The 21,603-nt window shown below is 41.8% G+C and overlaps 2 protein-coding genes and 1 long non-coding RNA gene across 5 annotated transcripts in view; 2 read left to right on the forward strand and 1 right to left on the reverse strand.

Annotated features, from left to right (window-relative positions):
- Positions 1–3,399: 3,399 nt before the first annotated feature.
- On the forward strand, positions 3,400–12,817 carry LOC114567931 (uncharacterized). Its single transcript, XR_003694241.1, has 3 exons — positions 3,400–3,762; positions 7,628–7,744; positions 12,097–12,817. It is a non-coding gene; the product is annotated as an uncharacterized LOC114567931 (long non-coding RNA).
- Positions 8,495–21,603, reverse strand: part of LOC114567929 (triple functional domain protein) — a 108,638-nt gene continuing 95,529 nt past the window's right edge. Inside the window, exon 62 of the mRNA XM_028597203.1 lies at positions 8,495–8,639. Within this exon, the coding sequence (XP_028453004.1) occupies positions 8,526–8,639 (114 nt within the window). The 3' untranslated portion in view covers positions 8,495–8,525. The remainder of the gene's footprint in view (positions 8,640–21,603) is intronic.
- Positions 17,086–20,562, forward strand: LOC114567930 (proteoglycan 4). Of its 3 annotated transcripts, none has more exons than XM_028597205.1 (7): positions 17,086–17,187; positions 17,353–17,923; positions 18,040–18,976; positions 19,093–19,198; positions 19,301–19,539; positions 19,649–19,807; positions 19,957–20,562. In XM_028597205.1, exons 1-7 carry the CDS (start codon positions 17,158–17,160, stop codon positions 20,081–20,083), a joined length of 2,169 nt encoding a protein of 722 aa, XP_028453006.1. In that variant the 5' UTR covers positions 17,086–17,157; the 3' UTR covers positions 20,084–20,562. The 3 variants fall into 3 exon arrangements, with proteins under 3 accessions (XP_028453006.1, XP_028453007.1, XP_028453008.1); XM_028597206.1 differs by having other exon boundaries at positions 17,362–17,923; XM_028597207.1 differs by having other exon boundaries at positions 17,119–17,187; positions 17,453–17,923.

The following is a 21,603-nucleotide window of genomic DNA, read 5'->3' on the forward strand; positions in this document are numbered from 1 at the left end:
CTTAGGTGCCTCAAGGGGCGGTAACCCACAAACACCTTGGTGGACACCGGTGGTCAGGGAAGCCGTCCGACTGAAGAAGGAGTCTTTCCGGGATATGATATCCCAGAGGACTCCGGAGGCGGTTGCAGGGTACCGAAGGGCCCGAAGGGCCCAAAGGGCTGCAGCCTCTGCCGTGAAAGAGGCAAAGCAGCGGGTGTGGGAGAAGTTTGGAGAAGACATGGAGAAGGACTTTTGGTCGGCACCAAGGTGCTTCTGGAAAACTGTTCGCCACCTCAGGAGGGGGAAGCGGGGAACCATCCAAGCTGTGTACAGTAAGGATGGGACACTGTTGACCTCAACTGAGGAGGCAATAGGGCGGTGGAAAGAGCACTTTGAGGAACTCCTGAATCCAACTAATACGCCCTTTATGTTAGAGGCAGAGCTGGAGGATGATGGGGGATCATTGTCAATTTCCTAGGTGGAAGTAACTGATGTAGTCAAACAACTCCACAGTGGCAAAGCCCCTGGGATTGATGAGATCTGTCCAGAAATTCTCAAGGCGCTGGAGGGGCTGTCCTGGTTGACACGCCTTCAACATTGCGTGGAAGTTTGGGACAGTGCCAAAGGAGTGGCAGACCGGGGTGGTGGTCCCCCTTTTTAAAAAGGGGGACCAGAGGGTGTGTGCCAATTACAGGGGTATCACACTTCTCAGCCTCCCTGGTAAAGTCTACTCCAAGGTGATGGAAAGGAGGGTTCGGCCGATAGTCAAACCTCGGGTTGAAGAGGAAAAATGCGGATTCCGTCCTGGTCGTGGAACAACGGACCAGCTCTTCACTCTCGCAAGGATCCTGGAGGGAGCCTGGGAGTATGCCCAACCGGTCTACATGTGTTTTGTGGATCTGGAAAAGGCGTATGACCGGGTCCCCCGGGAGATACTGTGGGAGGTGCTGCGGGAGTATGGGGTGAGGGGGTCTCTTCTCAGGGCCATCCAATCTCTGTAGGACCAAAGTGAGAGCTTTGTCCGGGTTCTCGACAGTAAGTCGTACTCGTTTCAGGTGAGGGTTGGCCTCCGCCAGGGCTGCGCTTTGTCACCAATCCTGTTTGTAACATTTATGGACAGGATATCGAGGCGTAGTCGGGGTGGGGAGGGGTTACGGTTTGGTGGGCTGGGGATCTCATCGCTGCTCTTTGCAGATGATGTGGTCCTGATGGCATCATCGGCCTGCGACCTTCAGCACTCACTAGATCGGTTCGCAGCCGAGAGTGAAGCAGTTGGGATGAGGATCAGCACCTCTAAATCTGAGGCCATGGTTCTCAGCAGGAAACCGATGGAGTGCCTACTCCAGGTAGGGAATGAGTCCTTACCCCAAGTGAAGGAGTTCAAGTACCTTGGGGTTTTGTTTGCGAGTGAGGGGACAATGGAGCGGGAGATTGGTCGGAGAATCGGTGCAGCGGGGGCGGTATTACATTCAATCTATCGCACCGTTGTGACGAAAAGAGAGCTGAGCCAGAAGGCAAAGCTCTCGATCTACCGGTCAGTTTTCTCACCTATGGTCATGACCGAAAGATCGAGATCCAGGGTACAAGCGGCTGAAATGGGTTTCCTCAGGAGGGTGCTCCTTCGCGTCGAAAGGAGCCAGTTGACGTAGTTCGGGCATCTGGTAAGGATGCCCCCTGGGTGCCTCCCTAGGGAGGTGTTCCAGGCACGTCCAGCTGGGAGGAGGCCTCGGGGAAGACCCAGGACTAGGTGGAGGGATTATATCTCCAACCTGGCCTGGGAACACCTCGGGATCCCCCAGTCGGAGCTGGTTAATGTTGCTCGGGAAAGGGAAGTTTGGGGTCCCCTGCTGGAGCTGCTCCCCCCACGACCCGATACCGGATAAGCGGACGAAGATGGATGGATGGATGGATATACTATGGGTTTTTTCCCCATTTTTTCAAAATACTACACTATGACTGTTTTCGACATGCTATACTATGACTATTATTCACTTTTTTCGACATACTATACTATGACTTTTTATCACTTTTTTCGACATACTATTTATGGCTTTTTCAACATACTATAGTATGGCTTTCATGAAAACACTATACTATACTTTTGGATTGCTTGTGGCTTGGATGTAGAATGTTTGTCCCATAACCAGGAGGGTTGTGGATAAATCCCACGGTCCTTCAGCAACATGTCAAAGTATAGTATAGTTAGTTTTTTTTATGATGTTTTTCAACGTACTATTACTATGGCTTTTTTTCAACATACTATACATACTATGGCTTTTTTATCATGTTTTTCAGCATACTATATGATGACCTTTTTATCACTTTTTTCGACATGCTATACTATGCCCCGTTTCGACATACTATACTGTGACTTTTTTATCACTATGGTTTTTTTGACATACTATAATGTTTTTTTTTTACACTTTATTCAACATGCTATACTATAACTTCAATCACTTTTTTCGACATACTATACTATTTTCGACATACTATACTATAACCTTTTCATCACTTCTTTCAACATACTATACCATGCCTTTTAATTTTTTTAAACAATATATCATGTGTATTTGTGAATTTATTATATATATATTTGATATATATTAAATTTATAATAATATATATATATCAACAACAATAAATGTATCATTAATATGTATATATATTTATATATGCGTGCGTGTGTGTCCTAAGTGTGTTTACATCTGTACTTAGAGCTGTCTACTTTGATTTTAATACCAGGTCAAAACGGGCCTCTCTCTCCATATATATATATATATATATATATATATATATATATATATATATATATATATATATATTTATATTTATATGTCTTTCTCTGTCAATATGTCTGTCTGCTGTAAATAAATAGTGGTGCAGATAGGCAAAACATTTGAACCTCTTTAATTTCTTACTCTTTATTTTGCATCCTTTCCCACTTTATTTAGCTATTTGTACTGCTTCAGTTGCTTTTCATGGTTAATCAAGTCTTATTTATGGATTCTAACTTAATTCAAGCCTAAAAATGTTCCACATCTTTCATTCATTGTAAATTATTTTCATACTTTTTGAAAATATTGATACAGCTGAATGAGATTTCCTAATTTGTCACGCCCATTTCCCATTTTACCGACTCATTCATTACTCTCTCAGGTTAAAGCATGCAATTTAGTTTAGCATCAGCTTTTACAAAAACTTTCATACAATATTGGTATTATTAGGCTTTTTTATTAATTAGAACCATTTCCACTTTCCCCTACAAACTATAACTTCTTTACCTTCTTCTTCACTTTTTAGCATTCACAAGCATTTTCTGCAGGAAATGCATTTTCTAGTTGGCGCTTTTCCTACTTTGATGTTAAATGCACTTAGTTATTTCCCACCACTGGTGTTTGTGTATACTCTCACGCACTAGCTGCGACGCCCTCCCCAACAACAGGGCGATCTAATTAAATCCCGTCACGCGCTGCCCATTTGCTGAGGCACACCTGCACCCTCAGCCCTAATTAATGCTGCTGCTCTTCATACCTGTATTGCCGTACATAAGCTAGGCTAGCTCGACTCCTAGCATGTCCATGTTTCTTCAGGACACTTTTGTGGAGGAATTAACCGTGTTTAAACAGTGCTGACAGCTGTTGCCCGTGTTCAGACTCCGTTTTTCGGTTGTTTCTCAGCTGTGAACCACAAAAACGCACTTCATGGCGGAAGTGTAGTTCTCCTGTCCATTTCAGTGACCAACTCTGTAAAAGTCCATTCTTCTCACAGCGTTACTCCACCAAGGTAGGGATATAGACTATTTACTGCTTGTGCTCGTTTCTGCGGTTACACCGATGATAATAATCAGTTATATGTACTATATGTTCTGGAAGTGGAGCTCATGGTTGTTGTTTAGCACATGCATTATAATGCTGTTGGTCTAATGACTAGGCCTACTCATGGTTGAGTATTAAGGTTGAATTGTTTTTTTGCAAAATATTTCCCTTATGTTGTGGTGTTTAAGGAGGATTATTTGGACTAGTGCAAACATGGTCTATAGGGTAATACTGTAATAAACGGGGCAGCATCTTGCGCACAAGCATATGCCCCAGTCACACCCCTCTTCATCTACAGCAGCAGGCCTAGAAGCATACGTTACCCCTCCGTCTCTCTATCTACAGATGAGCTAGTTGCTCGGTTTAATACCACTGTCATAGATGTTGTTGATATTGTTGCCCCTTTTAAACTGAAGCGACCCAAAGTCAAAGCCCAACCTTGGCTTAACGGTGAGACTCGTGCCCTTAAACAAAAGTGTAGAAAAGCAGAGATGAAATGGGGGGGGAACTGCAAGTGTCCTATGAGATACTGAGCGATCACCAGGTATCCTACGGTAGGATACCTACCGCCTGGTCAAAGCATCTAAAGCAAAAAAATGTTCTGATATCCTAGCTAAAAATGCGCATGGCCCTAAAATTTTGTTTAGTGCAATAAATACTGCACTAAATCATGCTATTGCACTCCCTGATGCTACGTTTGAAATCACAGAACAATTTTTGAGCTTTTTTTCATGAACAAGGTTGTCACTATCAGCTCTTGTATTTCACCTATCATGACCCTTCTAAATCAATCCTATGCCCTGCTTCTCTGACTTGTTTTGTGCCTGTGGCCCAGTCAGCATTGATGGATATTGTATCACACATGAAACCTACCTATTCATCTTCAGATATTGTCCCCTCTCGTCTTTTGAAAGAGGTATTTGATAATATTGGTCCCAGCCTCTTGTCTGTAATACATAGCTCTCTTAGGAATGGCACAGTCCCATCTAGCTTTAAACAGGCTGTGGTTCAGCCTCTAATTTAAAAAAAAAAAAAAAAAAAAAAAAAAAAAAACCTTGCCACTACTGATTGTAACAGCTTTAGGCCTATTTCAAAATTATCGTTTGTCAAAGATTTTGGAGAAGGTTGTTCTTGCTCAGATCTCTTCCTTTTTAAATGAAAATAATGGGTTTCACGTTACTTGAAGGTATCTACATAAGAGTGACATGACACTGTCATGAACAGTCATAAACGTTTATGACATAACACTTCTTTTAGTGTCATTCGTTTTTGTCATGAGAAGTTAGGGTTCATGCGTCATGACAGTGTCATGTTCATGACAGTGTCATGTCACTCTTATGTAGATACCTTAAAGTAAAATGTTACCAAATAATGTCTATGACAATTTTCAGTCTGGTTTCAGAGTAAACCATAGCACAGAAACAGCACTTTGTAAAGTGCTAAATGATTTGTTGCTGTTCGTGACGGAGGAAATTGTACTATTTTACTCTTGCTGGACTTTAGTGCTGCATCTGACACTGTTGATCATGCCATCTTGTTTGATCACTTTCAGCAAAAGGTAGGGATACAGGCTGTTGCTATACAGTGGTTCAATTCTTATTTTTAAAAATAGAACCTTTTCTGTTGAAATTGGAAATATCTCCTCCTCTTCAGCAGCGATTACATGCGGTGTACCTCAAGGTTTAATTTTAGGGCCAGTTTTATTCTCCTTTGTACATGCTCCCATATACCTTCTTTACGGCAGACATGTTGACATGTCGTAGTAGGAAAAGCACAGGTGTATTCAAAACCAATTGATGGCTGCATTCCACTTAGGAGAGGCCCTGCTATTGTGTATTCATGCTGACTCACTGAAATGGCTTACTGGGACACTTGATGGAATTGATCCATCGTTAATGTTGTCAATTTCAGCTGTGCTTTTCCTACTATGACAAGTCAAAATGTCTGCTGTGGAAAAAGGTCCATTGGGCTATATTCTTCTCAAACATAACATACAGTATCTTATCACTGTTATGCTGATGACACAGCTTGTACCTGCCTCTAAAAACAGGTGATACCAACTCTTTAAAGTCCCCTTTTCACTGCCTGAAAGACATTAAGTGCTGGATGGCTAACAACTTTCTCCAACTTAGTAAGAGTAAGATGGAAGTCATGTTGTTTGGCTCCCCCAAATTCAGTTGACGAACTTTCAAAAAATGTTGGGACTTTAGCCTCAAGTGTGCACCCTTTTGCCAGAAATCTAGGTTTCATCTTTGTCCCAGCATTAAAATTTGACAAACCAATTAGTTCTGTTGTCAAATGTAGCTTCTTCCTTTTTTTTTTTTTTTTTTTTTTTTTTTTTTTTTTTCATCTCAGGACTATTGCTAAACTAAAATCCTTCCTCTGTCGTAAGGACTTGGAGACTGTTATTCATGCTCTTATTTCATCTCGTATTGACTACTGCAATTCCTTGTATTCTGGGATTTGCCAATCATCTTTATCACGCCTGCAGCTTGTCCAGAATGCGGCTGCTTGTTGACATTGTTGACTGGTACCAGAAGGAGGGATCATATCTCCCCGATATTGCCTTCTCTTCACTGGTTACCAGTCAAATATAGAATCGATTTTAAGGTAATGTTACTTGTTTTTAAGGCATTACATTGATTGGCCCCTTTAATATATTGCTGATCTCCTTACCCTACATCACTTCTCCAGGAACCTGAGATTGTCTAATCAGTTCCTTTTTTAGCTATTCAGTCTCGGATGAAAACAAAGGGTGATCATACCTTCTCCTTTGTGGCCCCAAGACTCTGGAACACATTTTTATTCTTTGGCATATGATCTAGTTAAGGGACATTTGTATAGAAGTGTGTTTGTATGATGTTCATTGTGTCTAATATTTTTGTCTTCCTTTTTGTTTTTATAACTTAATATATCTTTGTAAAGCACTTTGTTCAGCCTAGGTTGGTTTTAAATGTGCTCTATAAATACATTGACTTGACTTTTGTTTTGTGTGCAAGTCCTCCCTTGTTGCAATCTCTATAAACATTTACAACAAACGTTTTTCAAAAAGGGAGACCTGAAGCATGTTCCCTGTGTGTTAGAAGCAAGTGGAAAAGCACTACAATGTGAAACACTGAAAATCAGGCTGCAAACAGGTGAAAAGGCAACTGATTAGGTTCTTCATTTGCACTTCAGGGAGAGATTCAGCAGCTGCATCTCAAATGGATAAATGCATTTTGATTGTGGCTGCTTTAGGTAAAAGATAGTGCTACAATATTTACCAGAGACCACAGGCTACAGTGTTGGTAAAAAGCACTGGTAGATGTATCTTTTATGAACCAAGAAACAGTTTGGCTGAAGTGTAATTTAAACTCTGGAGTATTGGTTGGTAATTGTTCTGTGTCAGCCAGGCTCACTTAACATAAGCCAAGTCAAAACACTATACCTTCCCATTGCACTTAAATGCTCAAGAAAACTGCTGACTTTGAATCATAGACTGTTAATATTAATATAGTCTATGCTTTGAATCAGACAATGGTACAGACGCCTCCCTAATAACTACAAATAACTTATCCTGTCACTTGGTTAAAATATTTTGTAAAAGAGGAACGTGTGTGAAAACTTAAATGTATGAAATGTATTTTAACTTTCAAAGTTTGAAAGGCATTTTTACACTGAGGTTTGTGAAATGACCTGACCTGAAATTAACAAATGTGTACAAAAAGCACAATAATAAATATATTATTGTAATGGTGTGTTTGGCTGAAATAGGCAAACTGTCTTTGGATGCCAGACTGAAATCCAGTCTGAGCACTAATGTTTGTGAATCTTTTTTTTTTTTTCCCTCTCAGAAATGCGTGAAATCTAAGGTTCAGTTTCAAGAGGCCACAACAGAAAACTAACCATACTTCAAGAAGTGTGGAAAACAAGGAATGCAGACAGTCTCATGGATTCAAAAGAAGCTTAAGGTACGAAACATTTTTGGCTCTTAGTGTCTGACTGATGGACCACTCCTGCATTAGAGGATATTGATTAGTGTCTAACAGGTTTGTTCTACACCGATCCAAGGTCAGCACTTGTTTTCCTATGCCAATGTTACACACAAGGAGCCTTTTATAGGTTTTGAGGATGAAAAAAAAGTCGAAAGACAGACAAACAGATGTTGATGCCATCCTGAACAACAGTTATAATATAAAATGTAAGAAGTCTCTATTATCCCCATCATATATCATTAAATCAATCATCTCTTAGGCCTATAAAGCAACTTGATGGCAGTGCAGTCCACATTTATGACTAAAACTTTTTAAGTGGTTAGCCTATATAGAAATCCTGGAGCTTACTATCACGTAGACTACACCACTGGAAGTGATATTGATCGGATAAGCGTTGTGATTTACGTAAAACAGCGTCTGCTGTTTTTGCCTGCTTTGCTTCCTGCATTTTGCCTGTAAAACCGTGTTTGTGTTTTTCATATTTATGTAGAATTATAGTTTGCTCTTCTTGTTTAAAATATGCGGCTCTGGTAGATGTTTGCGATTGGTCGTGGTGCGCAAACACCGCCTCTTTTATGTGAACGCGCACGCCACTGGATTGGGAAACCCTGGGTTGATTGAACTAGTTGATAACCAGCGTCGTGATACAGCTTATGCGGGACCACGGTTGTTAGGTGAAGCCGGATAACTGAAAGAGATCCAGGGCATGTTGATCTTGCTTCGTAGTACAGGCCTCAGGACGTAGCTGCTGGGGGTTTCAAACGTGTCTATCAGGCTGACTATGTGGGGGTGTTGGAGCCTTTGGAGCAGACAGTTCCTGAGTCACCCGGTCCCTCCTCATTAGCTTCTTGTTCACCTGTTTGACCGCCACCAGACGTTTGGTCCTTCCCTGGTCACAAGAGAAACGACCCCTGGTGAGCAGAAAGAGGATGGATATTCAAAGGTTAGTTTACTTCAGGTCACTCATTTTATAGACAACTTGCGTAGTATGTTTTAAGCATTTAACAAGTCAAATTATATAAGTGGCGTGACAAAATTCCAACTGTAAATATATTTGTAATATATTATAGTTATGCCGAAAGTGTAGCTAGCTAGCTAGTTAGCCGTGATCTTTAGCTTACCATAGGATTGAATGGACGCTAGCAGCTAACGAAACCCCCTCACATTCACAAAAATGCATTAAATTGAAATCGGACACAAATTGTAGCTTTGTAAGACCTTAGTGTAGCTGTAATATAAGTGGCGTGACGAAATTCAAACTCCGCCGAGCCCCAGTTGTCCAGTAACCCAGAAACGGTGTCTTTCTCCTGGGTATGGAGCGCAGCGGGGCTGTCGCTGTCTTGTCAGACTGTGTGGACCTCCTGAAGTCCGAAATGTCTTACCAAATTTGCAATTAGCCATCAATTTTCGTAAAATGGCCCATATTTGAGCTTTATTTAGTTGATTTCTCGAATTAAAAAAAGTCTCCAGAAGTGAATTTGGTAATGAAACTTTGCAGTGTCTGAAATATGAGACCTACTGTCTCGTCTCCAATGTATGCATATGTGGTTCCTCAACCAATCAGCGCGCAGCTCATGATAAATATTCATGAGCATACCATATTTGGAAGAAAAGCTCTCGCTCCAAATAGGGCTAAAACACAGGGATGCATAAGGGCCCATAAAATAGCAACCGGGCAATTTTCAGCCCAATCAATGTAACATACCTTATTAGGAGACCTTAAGAAACAGTGTGAAATGCCCTATATAATCATTCTATCACCCCAAAATGTGATTTTTAGCCACAAATTTACATACAAAGCTGTAAAGGCTGTCTCCACTGTTGGCCTTTTCTTGTACAAAGCACTACTCTTCAGCTGCTTCTATTTCCACAGTAAAACCAAAAAGAGAAGATGTACGAACATAGAGCTTCTTAATGTGATGGAACAAAAATGATTGATTCTTCTAGGCCTAATTCCAAAAGGAAATAAATAACGTCTAACGTCTTTTCTGACCTAAAATTTAAAGGTCCTATGACATGCTGCTTTTGGATGCTTTTATATAGACCTTAGTGGTCCCATAATACTGTATCTGAAGTCTCTTTCCCGAAATTCAGCCTTGGTGCAGAATTACAGCCACTAGAGCCAGTCCCACAATCAGTGGTGTCAAGTAACGAAGTACAAATACTTCGTTACCTTACTTAAGTAGAAATTTTAGGTATCTATACTTTACTGGAATAATTATTTTACAGCATACTTTTTACTTCTACTCCTTACATTTTCACGCAATTATCTGTACTTTCTACTCTTTACATTTTCAAAATAGCCTCTTTACTCCTATTTCAGTTTGGCTTGTTTTCATTCCGGTTTGTCATCGTTCAAAAACGCACGCACACAAAAAACGTATCCAGATAAATTGTGCCATCCGAATAGAGTGAATTTGATTGTGGTTGGATGAGAAGTATAAACGTATACCATTCCGACACCCTATTGGTTTGTACACGATCCATCGCACCTGCACAGACCCGGTGCTAATATGGCACCGGTGCCTTAATGACCGTTATCTACCGCACCGAATAGCAACATGAATTTCGGTGCCTTATTAGGTGCCACTTAAATGTCTGCGCTTCTCTCTGATACTCCGAAAACGAACGTTAGAGGGTACAGAAACACAACGCTACACTCGACAGCAGGTAACGTTAGCCTACCGTTAGCTAGCAGCTGGAGTAAACACTGTTCAAATGCTGACCGCTAAACGGTGTAAAAGTGTCTGTATTTCACTGGAGAGGATTCTAACACCAGACTGTAGCTGCCGTTGTCTGAAAAACAGACTCAGATGTGTCACCTTTTTCAGCCCTTCTGAGTTCGTACGTATGATTTTAATATAACATTATTATAGTCATTAAGGCCTTTAGAAAAATGTTTTTCTGTGTGGTGGGCTAAGCTTTTTTCCTTTTTTAATGGCATTTTTTTCTTTATTGCATTACTTTTATACTTTAAGTAGTTTTGAAACCAGTACTTTTATACTTTTATTCAAGTAAAAAGCTTGAGTTGATACTTCAACTTCTACAGAAGTATTTTCAAACCCTAGTATCTATACTTCTACTTGAGTAATGAATGTGAATACTTTTGACACCTCTGCCCACAATGAGCGTTCCTTAGTATGTGCTATTTCTGTGTCTGTAGCTTTAAATGCTAATGAGGAGGACAGTAGTGGGAGAAACTGGGCAGGGTGGGGGTGTGGCCTTGACCAGCTTGCCATCATAGACAGTAGGGGTGTGACGAGACACTCGCTCACGAGACAAGACGAGACACGAGATTGGGGTCACGAGAACGAGACGCGATCTTAACACTAATTTAAAGAGAACTTCAGTTAAGAAATATGACTGGGACAAATAGTCTTTACTCAGAGAACCAAGGTTACAAGCTAGGGGTGTGACGAGACGCTTACTCGACGAGACCCATCACGAGATTGGGTTCACGAGGACGAGATTTCTCGTCGAGGTGAAAAGTTGTCTCGTGAGGCGATGTGATGTCAGCGTGATGGAGCGTGGAATTACTATTGAAGATCCCCCTGCCACTTTTAAATCATTTGTGTGGCAACATTTTGGTTTTCCTGCGGAAATAATAAACAGCGAAAGAGTGACAGACAAGACGAACACAATATGTAAATATTGTAAGAAAAAAATGCCGTATACCGCGGCTAACACTAGCACTATGCAAAAACACTTACAGCACCACCACAGCTCTCTACTAACTACTGCACCCGCGACTCGTGGGTGCAGTAGTTAGTAGTACGGCATTTTTTTCTTACAATGTTTACATATTGTGTTCGTCTTGTCTAACTCTTTCACTCTTTTCACCTCGACAAGAAATCTCGTCACGTTTTAATCTCGCGAGATCTTGTAAAACGAGATCTCGTCACACCCTTAATAGACAGTATATTGCCATGGGCAAAGCAGAGAAAGGGGAGGTAATTTTCCCCTTATGACGACATATAGGGAAGATTCCAGAATGGCCCATCAGAGCTTACTTTTTCTCAAAGGCAGAGCAGGATACCCAGGGCTCGGTTTGCACCTATCGCCATTTCTAGCTACTGGGGGACCATAGGCAGGCTGGGGAAACTCATATTAATGTTAAAAAACCTCTGACATTTTCATGCCATGGGCCCTTTAAAGAACTATGTGAGGCAACTTTGTAGCACCAGAAAATGTTCAAAGTTAAAGGTGAATACAGTTTGTGTTTCGTCTGCTTCTCCTGTTCATCATCTTTCCCCGTCTGTCCCTCTCTTCTGACCCCTCTCTACCGTCCCCCCTCCCCTCACCTTGTCATCCTGGGAGTCTGGCTGCAGCAGACTGTGCTGCTGGATGGCCATAGGTGGAGGCAGAGGTACTGAGTCAGCACCCTCCTCGCCCTCCTCCTCGCCGCAGCTCTGCATGCCCGAAGAACTCGACTTGGACAACGTGCCGCTCGACAAGCCCTCGTTACGAACCCTCTGCGGCACACATGGATGGCACGGTAGAGATTACATCACATGTCTGCTAAATGGAGAGAGGGCAAACGTAAGTGTGTAGTATTGTGTATCCCCCCCACCTCCTCCACAGTCTCGTCCTGAGGCGTAGCGGCACTGTCGTCCAAGTCTTTGTGGGACCCCATCGTCATCTCCCCGCTCTTCCGCACGTCGCGGCTCTTCTTGTGCTTGTGGGCCAGCTTCTTCACATGGCCGTCTGCCTTGCCACTGCTTAGCCGACGCACTGGACTGGTGAGCCACTTCCGCAGCGTGTTACCTTCAAAATATATAGTGCAATTATTAAAAGCCACACCGTAGAACAACAGGAAGAGGTTAACCTTTTATTTAAATGATCTACATAGCAGTGTTGTATTCCTCGAGATCGTTCTCAAGACCACTTTTTAAATGTCTCGGAATCAACCGCATTTTTACTCTGTCTCATCTCGGTCTTAGATAAAGAGGACTTTATTTCAAGACCACAACTGCCTTTTGATGGTTTTATCAAGGCATTTCTCATAAAACACTTTTGGCAATAAAAGTGGTGAATGAAGAAGAATCTTAATTTGTTTTCTGTGGGTGTGTATTTTTTTTTTTTTTTTTTTTTTAAATGGTAATGTGGATCTTTCAGATCAATTAAAGAGTACAGTTACACTACGGTTTTACTTCACTTTAATATTGATCTAGTGGGAGTAACGTGGGGAAAAAAGTATTCATGTAAAATTGTACACTATTCTGATGTTACTTGCTATTTCTGAGTTGACGTGGTTGTCAGAATTTGTATGGGATTTCAGAGGGCAGACACAGTAGATGGCACAGGTGACCATACCAGGTCGTTTAGGTCCTGGTGAGGTGTGGGAGCCGAGGCCGTAACCAGGCTGCAGTGTAGCCGACAACCCTGGCATGATGGAGTCATTGCTGCACACTGACAGAGTGTCTGTGAACGACAGAGAGTGATGTTATGGTTTTATAATTTGCTTTATGGTGCAGACTTGCACAAAGTATCTAAATAGGCTCTTCTTTGATCCCAGTATGTAAAATTCCTTAAATACAGCACACTTATCTTTTACACACACACTGTGATGGAAATTTCTTGCAGCAGCAGAGTTTAGTAAATATCAATGATAAAAATGAATACGAATAAAGACTGTTTGAGAATTAAACCAAAATCTGGTCTTTGAGCATTTATTATATTTTGCAAAATATGAGAATACAGATTCACAGGTACGCAGTACAACTAAATGAGCATTTCTAAACTAAAATCTAAACCTCACATCATCATATAGTCAAAACCTCTCTTAAGCCACCCCTCTAACTTTATCTTTTAGCCTGGCCATAGTTGAAAAGAGGACATCATGAAAAGTCAAACCATCCTCACCTTCCCCTCTGTTCGATATTAGCCTAAACAACAGTTTATCTCAGGAGGCAGGAGACATGGTTTTGTGGCCTTCTCGACTTTGTCTGCTAAAAAGTCAAACAAATGAGGAGCTAGTGTCTCTCCAAAATAAAGCTTCCAGGCTAAGAGTTCATGACTGCAGCTGTCCCTCTCTGGTCTTTAAGAGTCTAAGAGGAAGGAACAGCATTCTATAGAGGTTTAAAACAATCTTTAAGCAAATGGTTAAAATCATTAATCAATAATGGTTAAAATAAAATTTGCCACCACAACACACTTCACTCTCCATGGAGGACCTGGAGTGGGCGATGCAGGGCATCAGGCGCACACACACAAACTAACTAAAGTGTCCACTTTTCTTTATCTCCAGTTCCAGGATGCTGTATCAGGGGGGATCTCCAAGGAAACATTACAGTCCGCCTCAATGTTGTTGCTGTCCCCTCTCTCGCACGCACACGCACACGCACACACACTTTACAATTTGAAATGTGGGGCTGGTTTCACAAAACCAAGATAAGGGATTAAGCTGGGATTTCCCAGTTATCCTGGATGAATTTAGCCTTGACTCGTTTTCACAGCAGAGGCACATAAATCACCATGGACATTTATTCTGTGCACCTAGCCTGCTCCCGACCAGGCTAACAGCCAGGATTTATTTAATCCTAGGGCCTTTTCTGATCACCCAGCAGTGGTTTTACCCTATTGTTATCAGACTGGATTAAAATACAACAGGTGCATATTGCTGTTCATTTAATTATTTAGAGTTGTGACCATTATTGTTTTGTTATATTCATACAGCAATATAACAGTAGCAATACTGTTATATTGCTGTATGAAATAAAAAAAAAATTCAACTGTTTAAATGAAGTCTGTTACTAAGGGTAATACATACAATGCTGTACATGTGTGTTTCTATAGTTGAACAATGCACCTTGAATTGTTTTAGTTGATTAATTTTTTTTTTTTTATTTGACAATAAGGATCATGTTTGTTCCTTTTCCATGTGCATTGTATTTGGCATTCTTAGCACACAATTTGTGTTGTCCAGTAAACTGGGACTATAATTTGGGAGGATTGTACAATTTTAAGAACATATCCTACTTGTACAATCCTCCCAAATGATAGACTTAGTTCACTGGACCAGTAACTATCTAGTGATGTAGGCTACTGTACATTCATGTAACAGGGAGAGGACACCCCAATGGTTTTTGACCTTATATTTTGCTGGGAGAATACAACTGATGAATATACTCAAATATTCCATGCACACTGTAAACATGAATGTATCACTTTATTATCTTTATAGTTTCTAGATTTTAGAGTCAAATTTCTTTAGTGTCTTTAGTATGTATGTATGTAAAAGTGTGGCAGATAATAGCGGACAGACTGAATGATATATCTAAAAATATACATTTAAGAACTACTGCTCTTAACTCAATCCAATGAGTCACTGTCATTTGCAAAAACAAACCGTTGTACACTTTGCATTAAAAGCGAGCAGTGGAAGTTAATATGACTTAGGACATTTATATTTTAGCCCATGAGAGCGAGGGAGAGGAATAGAGTGTAAGACATATTTACGCATCATATTCTAGCGTTGTAGAAAATTGATCTTCATGGTAAATTTCCTGAGTAACATTATCTTCTGCTTACTTTTAAGGCAAAGAGTATAACTGTTAATTTGTGCAAATAATTAGTAGCCTAATCCTTGAGTGGTATGATTATGACTGCTTCAATTCAGAGCAGTGGTCAGTTAATGTATATATTTAGGCTACAATTACGCATTCAGTTGGTCCGTGATCGTCTGCTACGCTTTCTCTCGCCGTTTCACTACAACGGCAATTTTTTATGGGCGCAACCCACATACTCAGCGCTGCTGCTCATCCCACAAATGCATGTTCCTTACAAATGGGGCACTAAATAGGCTTTCTAACGGTATAAGATTTATTGCCAAAAGGTATTGTTACCACAGAGAAATAATCTACCAAACACAAATTTCCTTATTTTTTGTGCTAAGTTTAGTTAACGTGGTTATGGTGGCAATTCACTGGTGTTGGGCTAACCACCTGTGGCCGTAAATAAAGAGTTGAAAGGCTTGCAAATGATTCCTTATTAATCCATGTCATTTTTGCAGCATTTTGCTGCTACTGTGGTTGTTTGGGTTAGACCAGCAGGGTTAGGGGTAGCCTAGGGTTAGCAGACCAGCAGACACAGTGTTATGACACATCGTCACCAGCTAGACCACAACATAAAATGACTGTGAAAGAATTAATTTTTTTTTTTTTTTTTAGAAATTATGAAGGAAGCTCCTGAATTTCTAATTTTGGCACATGGATGAAACATCATACTTTTAGTCACGCAAATTGTTGGTACATATGTATAATATGTGGGGAGTCAGATTTAGGTTGGACTAAAAGAATGTGTGTGGGTGGGCTGATTTTGTGACCAGTGGTGATAAGTAGTAACTTTGTAAAAGCTGACAGGGAGTTACATATATGTAGAGATAATTGTCCTCTGTTACCGTGAGGTATGGATGTACACATGCACAAACACTATTTTGTCATAGCTGGTTCAAGATTACTCTAACAGACTGCCTGGGATTTTGGGGTTGAAGAAGTATTTAGAAGTTTTACTAATGTAAAGGTATATCAGCAAAGTGTAAATTAGTATCAAAAGTAAGTACTCATTAAGCACAATCAGAGATATTATTTGTATTCGTGTATTACTATTGCATTATAATTACATCGTTTTTTAATCAAGCAGTATGCCATATCAACAAATTATTGTGGAAAAATAGGAACATGTACTGTAAAATACCTACTTTCTACTACAAATAACTAAGACCATCCTAAAGTGGTCTCATGTCTTCATTTAAGAAATCCAATATTTACTTTATTTAGAGTTATCTTTTCCAAAGTTATATAACTCCTAAAACAACTCATTGAGTTGTGACTTGAGTTGAAGACACACCTGGGCACATTTTCCAGTCATGAGTCTTATCCCATTTTGGATCTTATTATGAGGACATTTATATGGGACGTCATTTAGGCTATACATGATTCATATGCAGGGTGAGGGTCAACTGCCTAGCTCAACTATGCCTAAAACAGACTTTGATAAAAGCATGAGAAAATTGGCAATGTGGTGATAAAAAATGCAACAACAAAAAAATCCCCCAAATGGAAATGTTGCTTGGGGAAAATATAGAATATAGATAAATGAGTAAGTTTGTGCCAAGAGTAAAAATATATCATGATTGTCAAGTTGTGGTATTTTGTGATCATCAACAATGCTTTGGAATCATTTAATTCAAAAGTATGTCATCTTTACAAAATATCTCATTTGCATATGGAATCCATCTGGATGTTCCATGGTTCTAGAGTGAGACTTAGAACATGTTCATATAGAAATTGGAATTCAGATCCAGTCAGTGACAGATTTTGTGAGAATACAGTTGCATTTTTTTCGATACGCAAACGTATTTGTGAGACATTAAAGGCCTTCCTGCTAAGATGAGGACGAACAGCAATGAAGACCGTAATGTAAGTAACCTCCTTCTGTTGCAAGATAGATAGGTTGATTGAGAAATAAATAGCACAGACATTTTTAAATCATACTATGTCCAAAAATTTGTCCATTAAGTCCAAAAATTAAGAATATGAATAACAATGAACAATTGAGTTAAAAATAAATAAATAATATATTAGTTTTTACAGCCATCAGAGAGCCACAGAAGAAACAGTGGCTCCAGCAGTCAGTCCAAGATCCTGGACATTGAGAGAGCTGAAACGGCTGAGTTTTTTGCAGGGCTTCAACGTGCAGAGAGACTGTATTTTGGACAGAAATCCTTAATTGATGAAGCTATGAAGAGAATGGGAATCCCCATCCAGCAGGACACCCTCCCCTCAACTCAGTCTCCAGTTTCTCCCACAAAAAGACCTGAATCCTCTCTGCGAGGGAGGAGAACCACGGCCATTTTAAAGGATGACAAAAGGGTTCGGACGTCCAGGGCTAACCGGACGTTGGTAGAAGAGGAGCCTTTATATGAAAAGAAGCTGCGCCTGGGCAGGAAGATGGCTGGGGGGACAGATGCAAACAGGAGCCCAAGTACAGACTCTTCCCTCAGCTCTGTGGACAAGCACACTCCCACTGAGCTGTGGGCCATTTCACACACCAGACTGTTTACCCCTACTCCTCCTCCTCCTCCTTCCCCTCCTCCCAGAGCAACCAGGAGACGGTCTCGTCTCCCAGTGATTGCTATGAAATTTGGTGGAGCAGGTATGTTAATACTGTTGAGTGATGACTTTCTTTATGAAAACTTGAATAGAAATAGGTGAACATTGTAATAACAGTAAAATGGAAATTTGAGTAATCATGAATATTTATCTGAACAGTCAAGGAGGTGGCCGATGGATGCAAGCTCCAGTCATCACAGACGACGCTAGAGGGACTTATAGAGACACTAGAGAAATTTGAGTTTCACCACCATCCTTCACCTGGACCACCAGCAGCCCCCAGTGGGATCCCAACGATGGCACCCAAGTTTCCAGATCGTCCAAAAAAAGCTGTCCCGCCCAACAGCAAAAGACCTCACCGTGGGACCCTGGCAGTGGCACCCAAGGTTCCAGCACCTCCATCAGAAGCTGCCCCGCCTTACAGAATTGGACTTCGTCATGGAACCACAGAGGTGACACCCAAAGTTCCAGCACCACCTTCAGAAGATGCCCCGGTCAACAGAAAAGGACCTCGTCATGGGACCCCGGCGGTGACGCCCAAAGTTCCAGCACCACCTTCAGAAGCTGCCCCGCCCAATAGAAAAGGACCTCGCCGTGGGTTCTTGGTGGTGGCACCCAAGGTTCCAGCACCTCCATCAGAAGCTGCCCCGCCCAACAGCATCGGACTTCGTCATGGGACCCCGGCGGTGACGCCCAAAGTTCCAGCACCACCTTCAGAAGCTGCCCCGCCCAATAGAAAAGGACCTCGCCGTGGCTTCTTGGTGGTGGCACCCAAGGTTCCAGCACCTCCATCAGAAGCTGCCTCGCCCAACAGAATCGGACTTCGTCATGGGACCCCGGCGGTGACGCCCAAAGTTCCAGCACCACCTTCAGAAGCTGTCCCGGCCAACAGAAAAGGACCTCGTCATGGGACCCCGGCGGTGACGCCCAAAGTTCCAGCACCACCTTCAGAAGCTGCCCCGCCCAACAGAAAAGGACCCCGCCGTGGGACAAAATGCCACCCAAAGGCTGTCGCAGATCAGGAAGATCTCCAGCCTTTGGTCGATCCTGCAAAGAGCCTGTCCCTCTGCTTCACCCAGCTGACCTCAGATAACTGGTAGGACATCCACATTACAGAAATAAAGAGAGATTTTAAACAGCATAACAAGCAGGGTCACAGCAGTCGGCTGTTGGTTCCAAAGCAATGATTAACGCAGTGTCATCAAAACACAGGGAGAAGAACCTCGATGGATTGAAATCTGTTCGAGCTCTGGCACGACACCATCCAGAAGTCCTGCAGACCAACCTGCATGAAGTCTGCCTGCTCCTCACAGAAGCGGTATTGCAGACATTTTCCTTTTTGTTTCTCTGTTGCATGCAGTTCTCGTTTCCCTACTTGTGCATGTACCTGTATTGACTGATGTTCTTATTTACTATCTAGGTGAATAACCTACGCTCTGCTGTGGCCTATGAGGCAATGGGCACCGGAGCAGAGCTCCATGCCCACCTGGGGAGGGCCATGGACACTGAGGCAGAGTGGACAGGCCGTGTCCTGCTGCTAAAGTTGGCAAAGACAACCAACTCCTTCCTTCAACAGCAGGCTAACCTCGCCCTGGATGCACTGGTGGAGGGCTGCAGCCCTGGTAGAATAATAAATGTTCTCCTCGACACAGGGTTGAGGTAAGACGAGAGGATGTGATCAGAATTTAGTAGTAAGTGTAGCAGCAGCATTTAACGTAAATGAAATGAATCATAATCGACATTCTCTGGGTTTTTGTCCCTTCTTCAGCCACCGTTGTGCTGCCGTGAGGGCCAGCACAGCCGAGCACCTCCACCAGCTGGGGGACATCGTTGGAGAAGATCAGATCCTGACAGCAGGGAAGATCTTCACAGAGCGTTTCCTTGTTGCTGTCAGTAAGATGGCGGTGGATCCTGCACAAAAAGTCAGGTGGGTTAGCAAGCCTTGCACGGTCTTATGGTTTGTGGTTCCTGTGAATAATTCAGTTTGATTTTTTTAATCTTCAGTCAGAATCATATAGCCGTCTGGGCATTGTGCTTATACACAAAATTGCTAAATGTGAAATGTACTCTGCACAGGCACTACGGACAGAAGATGCTCAAGGGACTCGTCCACCAGAAGGAGTTCACGGTCCAGTGGGAGAGGATCATCCCAGAGAAAGACAGACGTCCCGTGGAGAAGATCTTGAAGAAGATGAGGCAGTAGAAGCACAGGCGATGGAAAGACTGGAGACATCTGGACAACATCAACTTTAGGCTGGCACGGAGGTGCAGGGGTTAGCTCTGTTACCTCACAGGTGCATGTTCTCCCTGTGCCAGTGTGGGTTTCTTCCGGGTGCTCTGGTTTCCTCCCACAGTCCTAAAGATATGCAGATTAGGATCATTGGACACTCACAGGTTCTCAATCGTTTTTCAGCCAAGGACCCCTTACAAGAGAGAATGTACCGGGCGGTGAAGTGTTTCACATTAGATTAGATTCAACTGTATTGTTGAACATTATACGTGATGTATAAATAACATATAAATATCCATCCATCCTTTTTCATCTATATGAAGTAGGGGGTATCTGCTCCGTCTCTCAATCAGCTAAGGAGTCCTTGGCCTAAAAAACGTTTAAGAACCCTGTTCTAGGATATATGTGTCTGTCTGTGATAGACTGGCGACTTGTCCAGAGCTTAAAGTTAACTGGGATAAGCTAACAGTAATAATAATTATTATTATTATTATTATATGATAATTAAAATAATAAAAAAAGTTTGTTCTGTATTATTTAATTATTCTTATTTAATTGTTCTGTGTTTTTAGTTGTCTTGATTGTTCAACTGCACATTTCAAATGTAATTATAACAGCACTCTGTCTAATATTACAGTGTCCTTCACTTAAAATGATCTCAGAAGCAATCCCAACGCATTCTTGATCAGTTGATAGCCAAGACGGCTGGACGTGATACTCTTACTCCTCGAGAGGTAGAAAATGCGATGGCCAGGTTGAAGCATCGGTGACATATTGCGATGTGAAGCCAATACATTAAATCCACATCCAATACAATTTTAAAAACCCCAGGATGTTGCCTAATCAAATCAAAAGAGAACATGCAGAAAACACATTCACAAAAGAAAGTATAGACATATTAGTGCTGTTAGCACAAGTTGTCTGAGAAACTCTGCAGGCTCCACATGAAAAGTCTATGACAAAAGGCCAAAATTGTTAGTAATTATCTTGGTTATGGATGGATGAAACATGGATAATTGAACATCATCTGACATGGTGTCCACTTGAGTTATCTTGATGAAAGTGGCCATTGGTGGCCATCCTGCGTGGGAGTAGATTTAGGGACATTTTAGCCCTGGCCAACAGTCTTGAATAAGGGATAATCTGCCTATACTCTTCTTTGGCTCCTTTCATTCTGTCCTACCTCCACTGATTTAGTTTCTTTCTCTTATGGTCCTTTGGGTCACCGGGACCCGAAGGACCATACAAGGATAATGTACTTCCGTTTATTTTGTTGAGAATTGCTCTCTAAACGCTGTCTAAGTAAAGTTTGTTTCCTAGCACATTTAAACACTGTTTAAGCTGACCAAAATGCTGTACAAACGAGCACCAAGGGGCTGCATTAATACTTTGTTTTGTCCTTCGGGTCACCGGGACTAGCAATGGACTCAGCTGTAGCTGACAGCAGAGGGATGAACTCAGACGCAGGCAGCGCTAAATCCCGTCACGCGCTG

This window comes from Perca flavescens, chromosome 14 (assembly GCF_004354835.1).
Source record: "Perca flavescens isolate YP-PL-M2 chromosome 14, PFLA_1.0, whole genome shotgun sequence".
In the NCBI taxonomy this organism is placed as follows: Eukaryota; Metazoa; Chordata; class Actinopteri; order Perciformes; family Percidae; genus Perca; species Perca flavescens.

Excerpts from the sequence above, each read along its gene's own strand:
- LOC114567930 (XM_028597205.1), top strand. The coding sequence starts at position 17,158 with ATGAGGACGAACAGCAATGAAGACCGTAAT. Across the intron at positions 17,188-17,352 it reads ACAGCAATGAAGACCGTAAT|TTTTTACAGCCATCAGAGAG; the intron begins GTAAGTAACCTC and ends ATAATATATTAG. Across the intron at positions 19,199-19,300 it reads GCCTGCTCCTCACAGAAGCG|GTGAATAACCTACGCTCTGC; the intron begins GTATTGCAGACA and ends TTTACTATCTAG.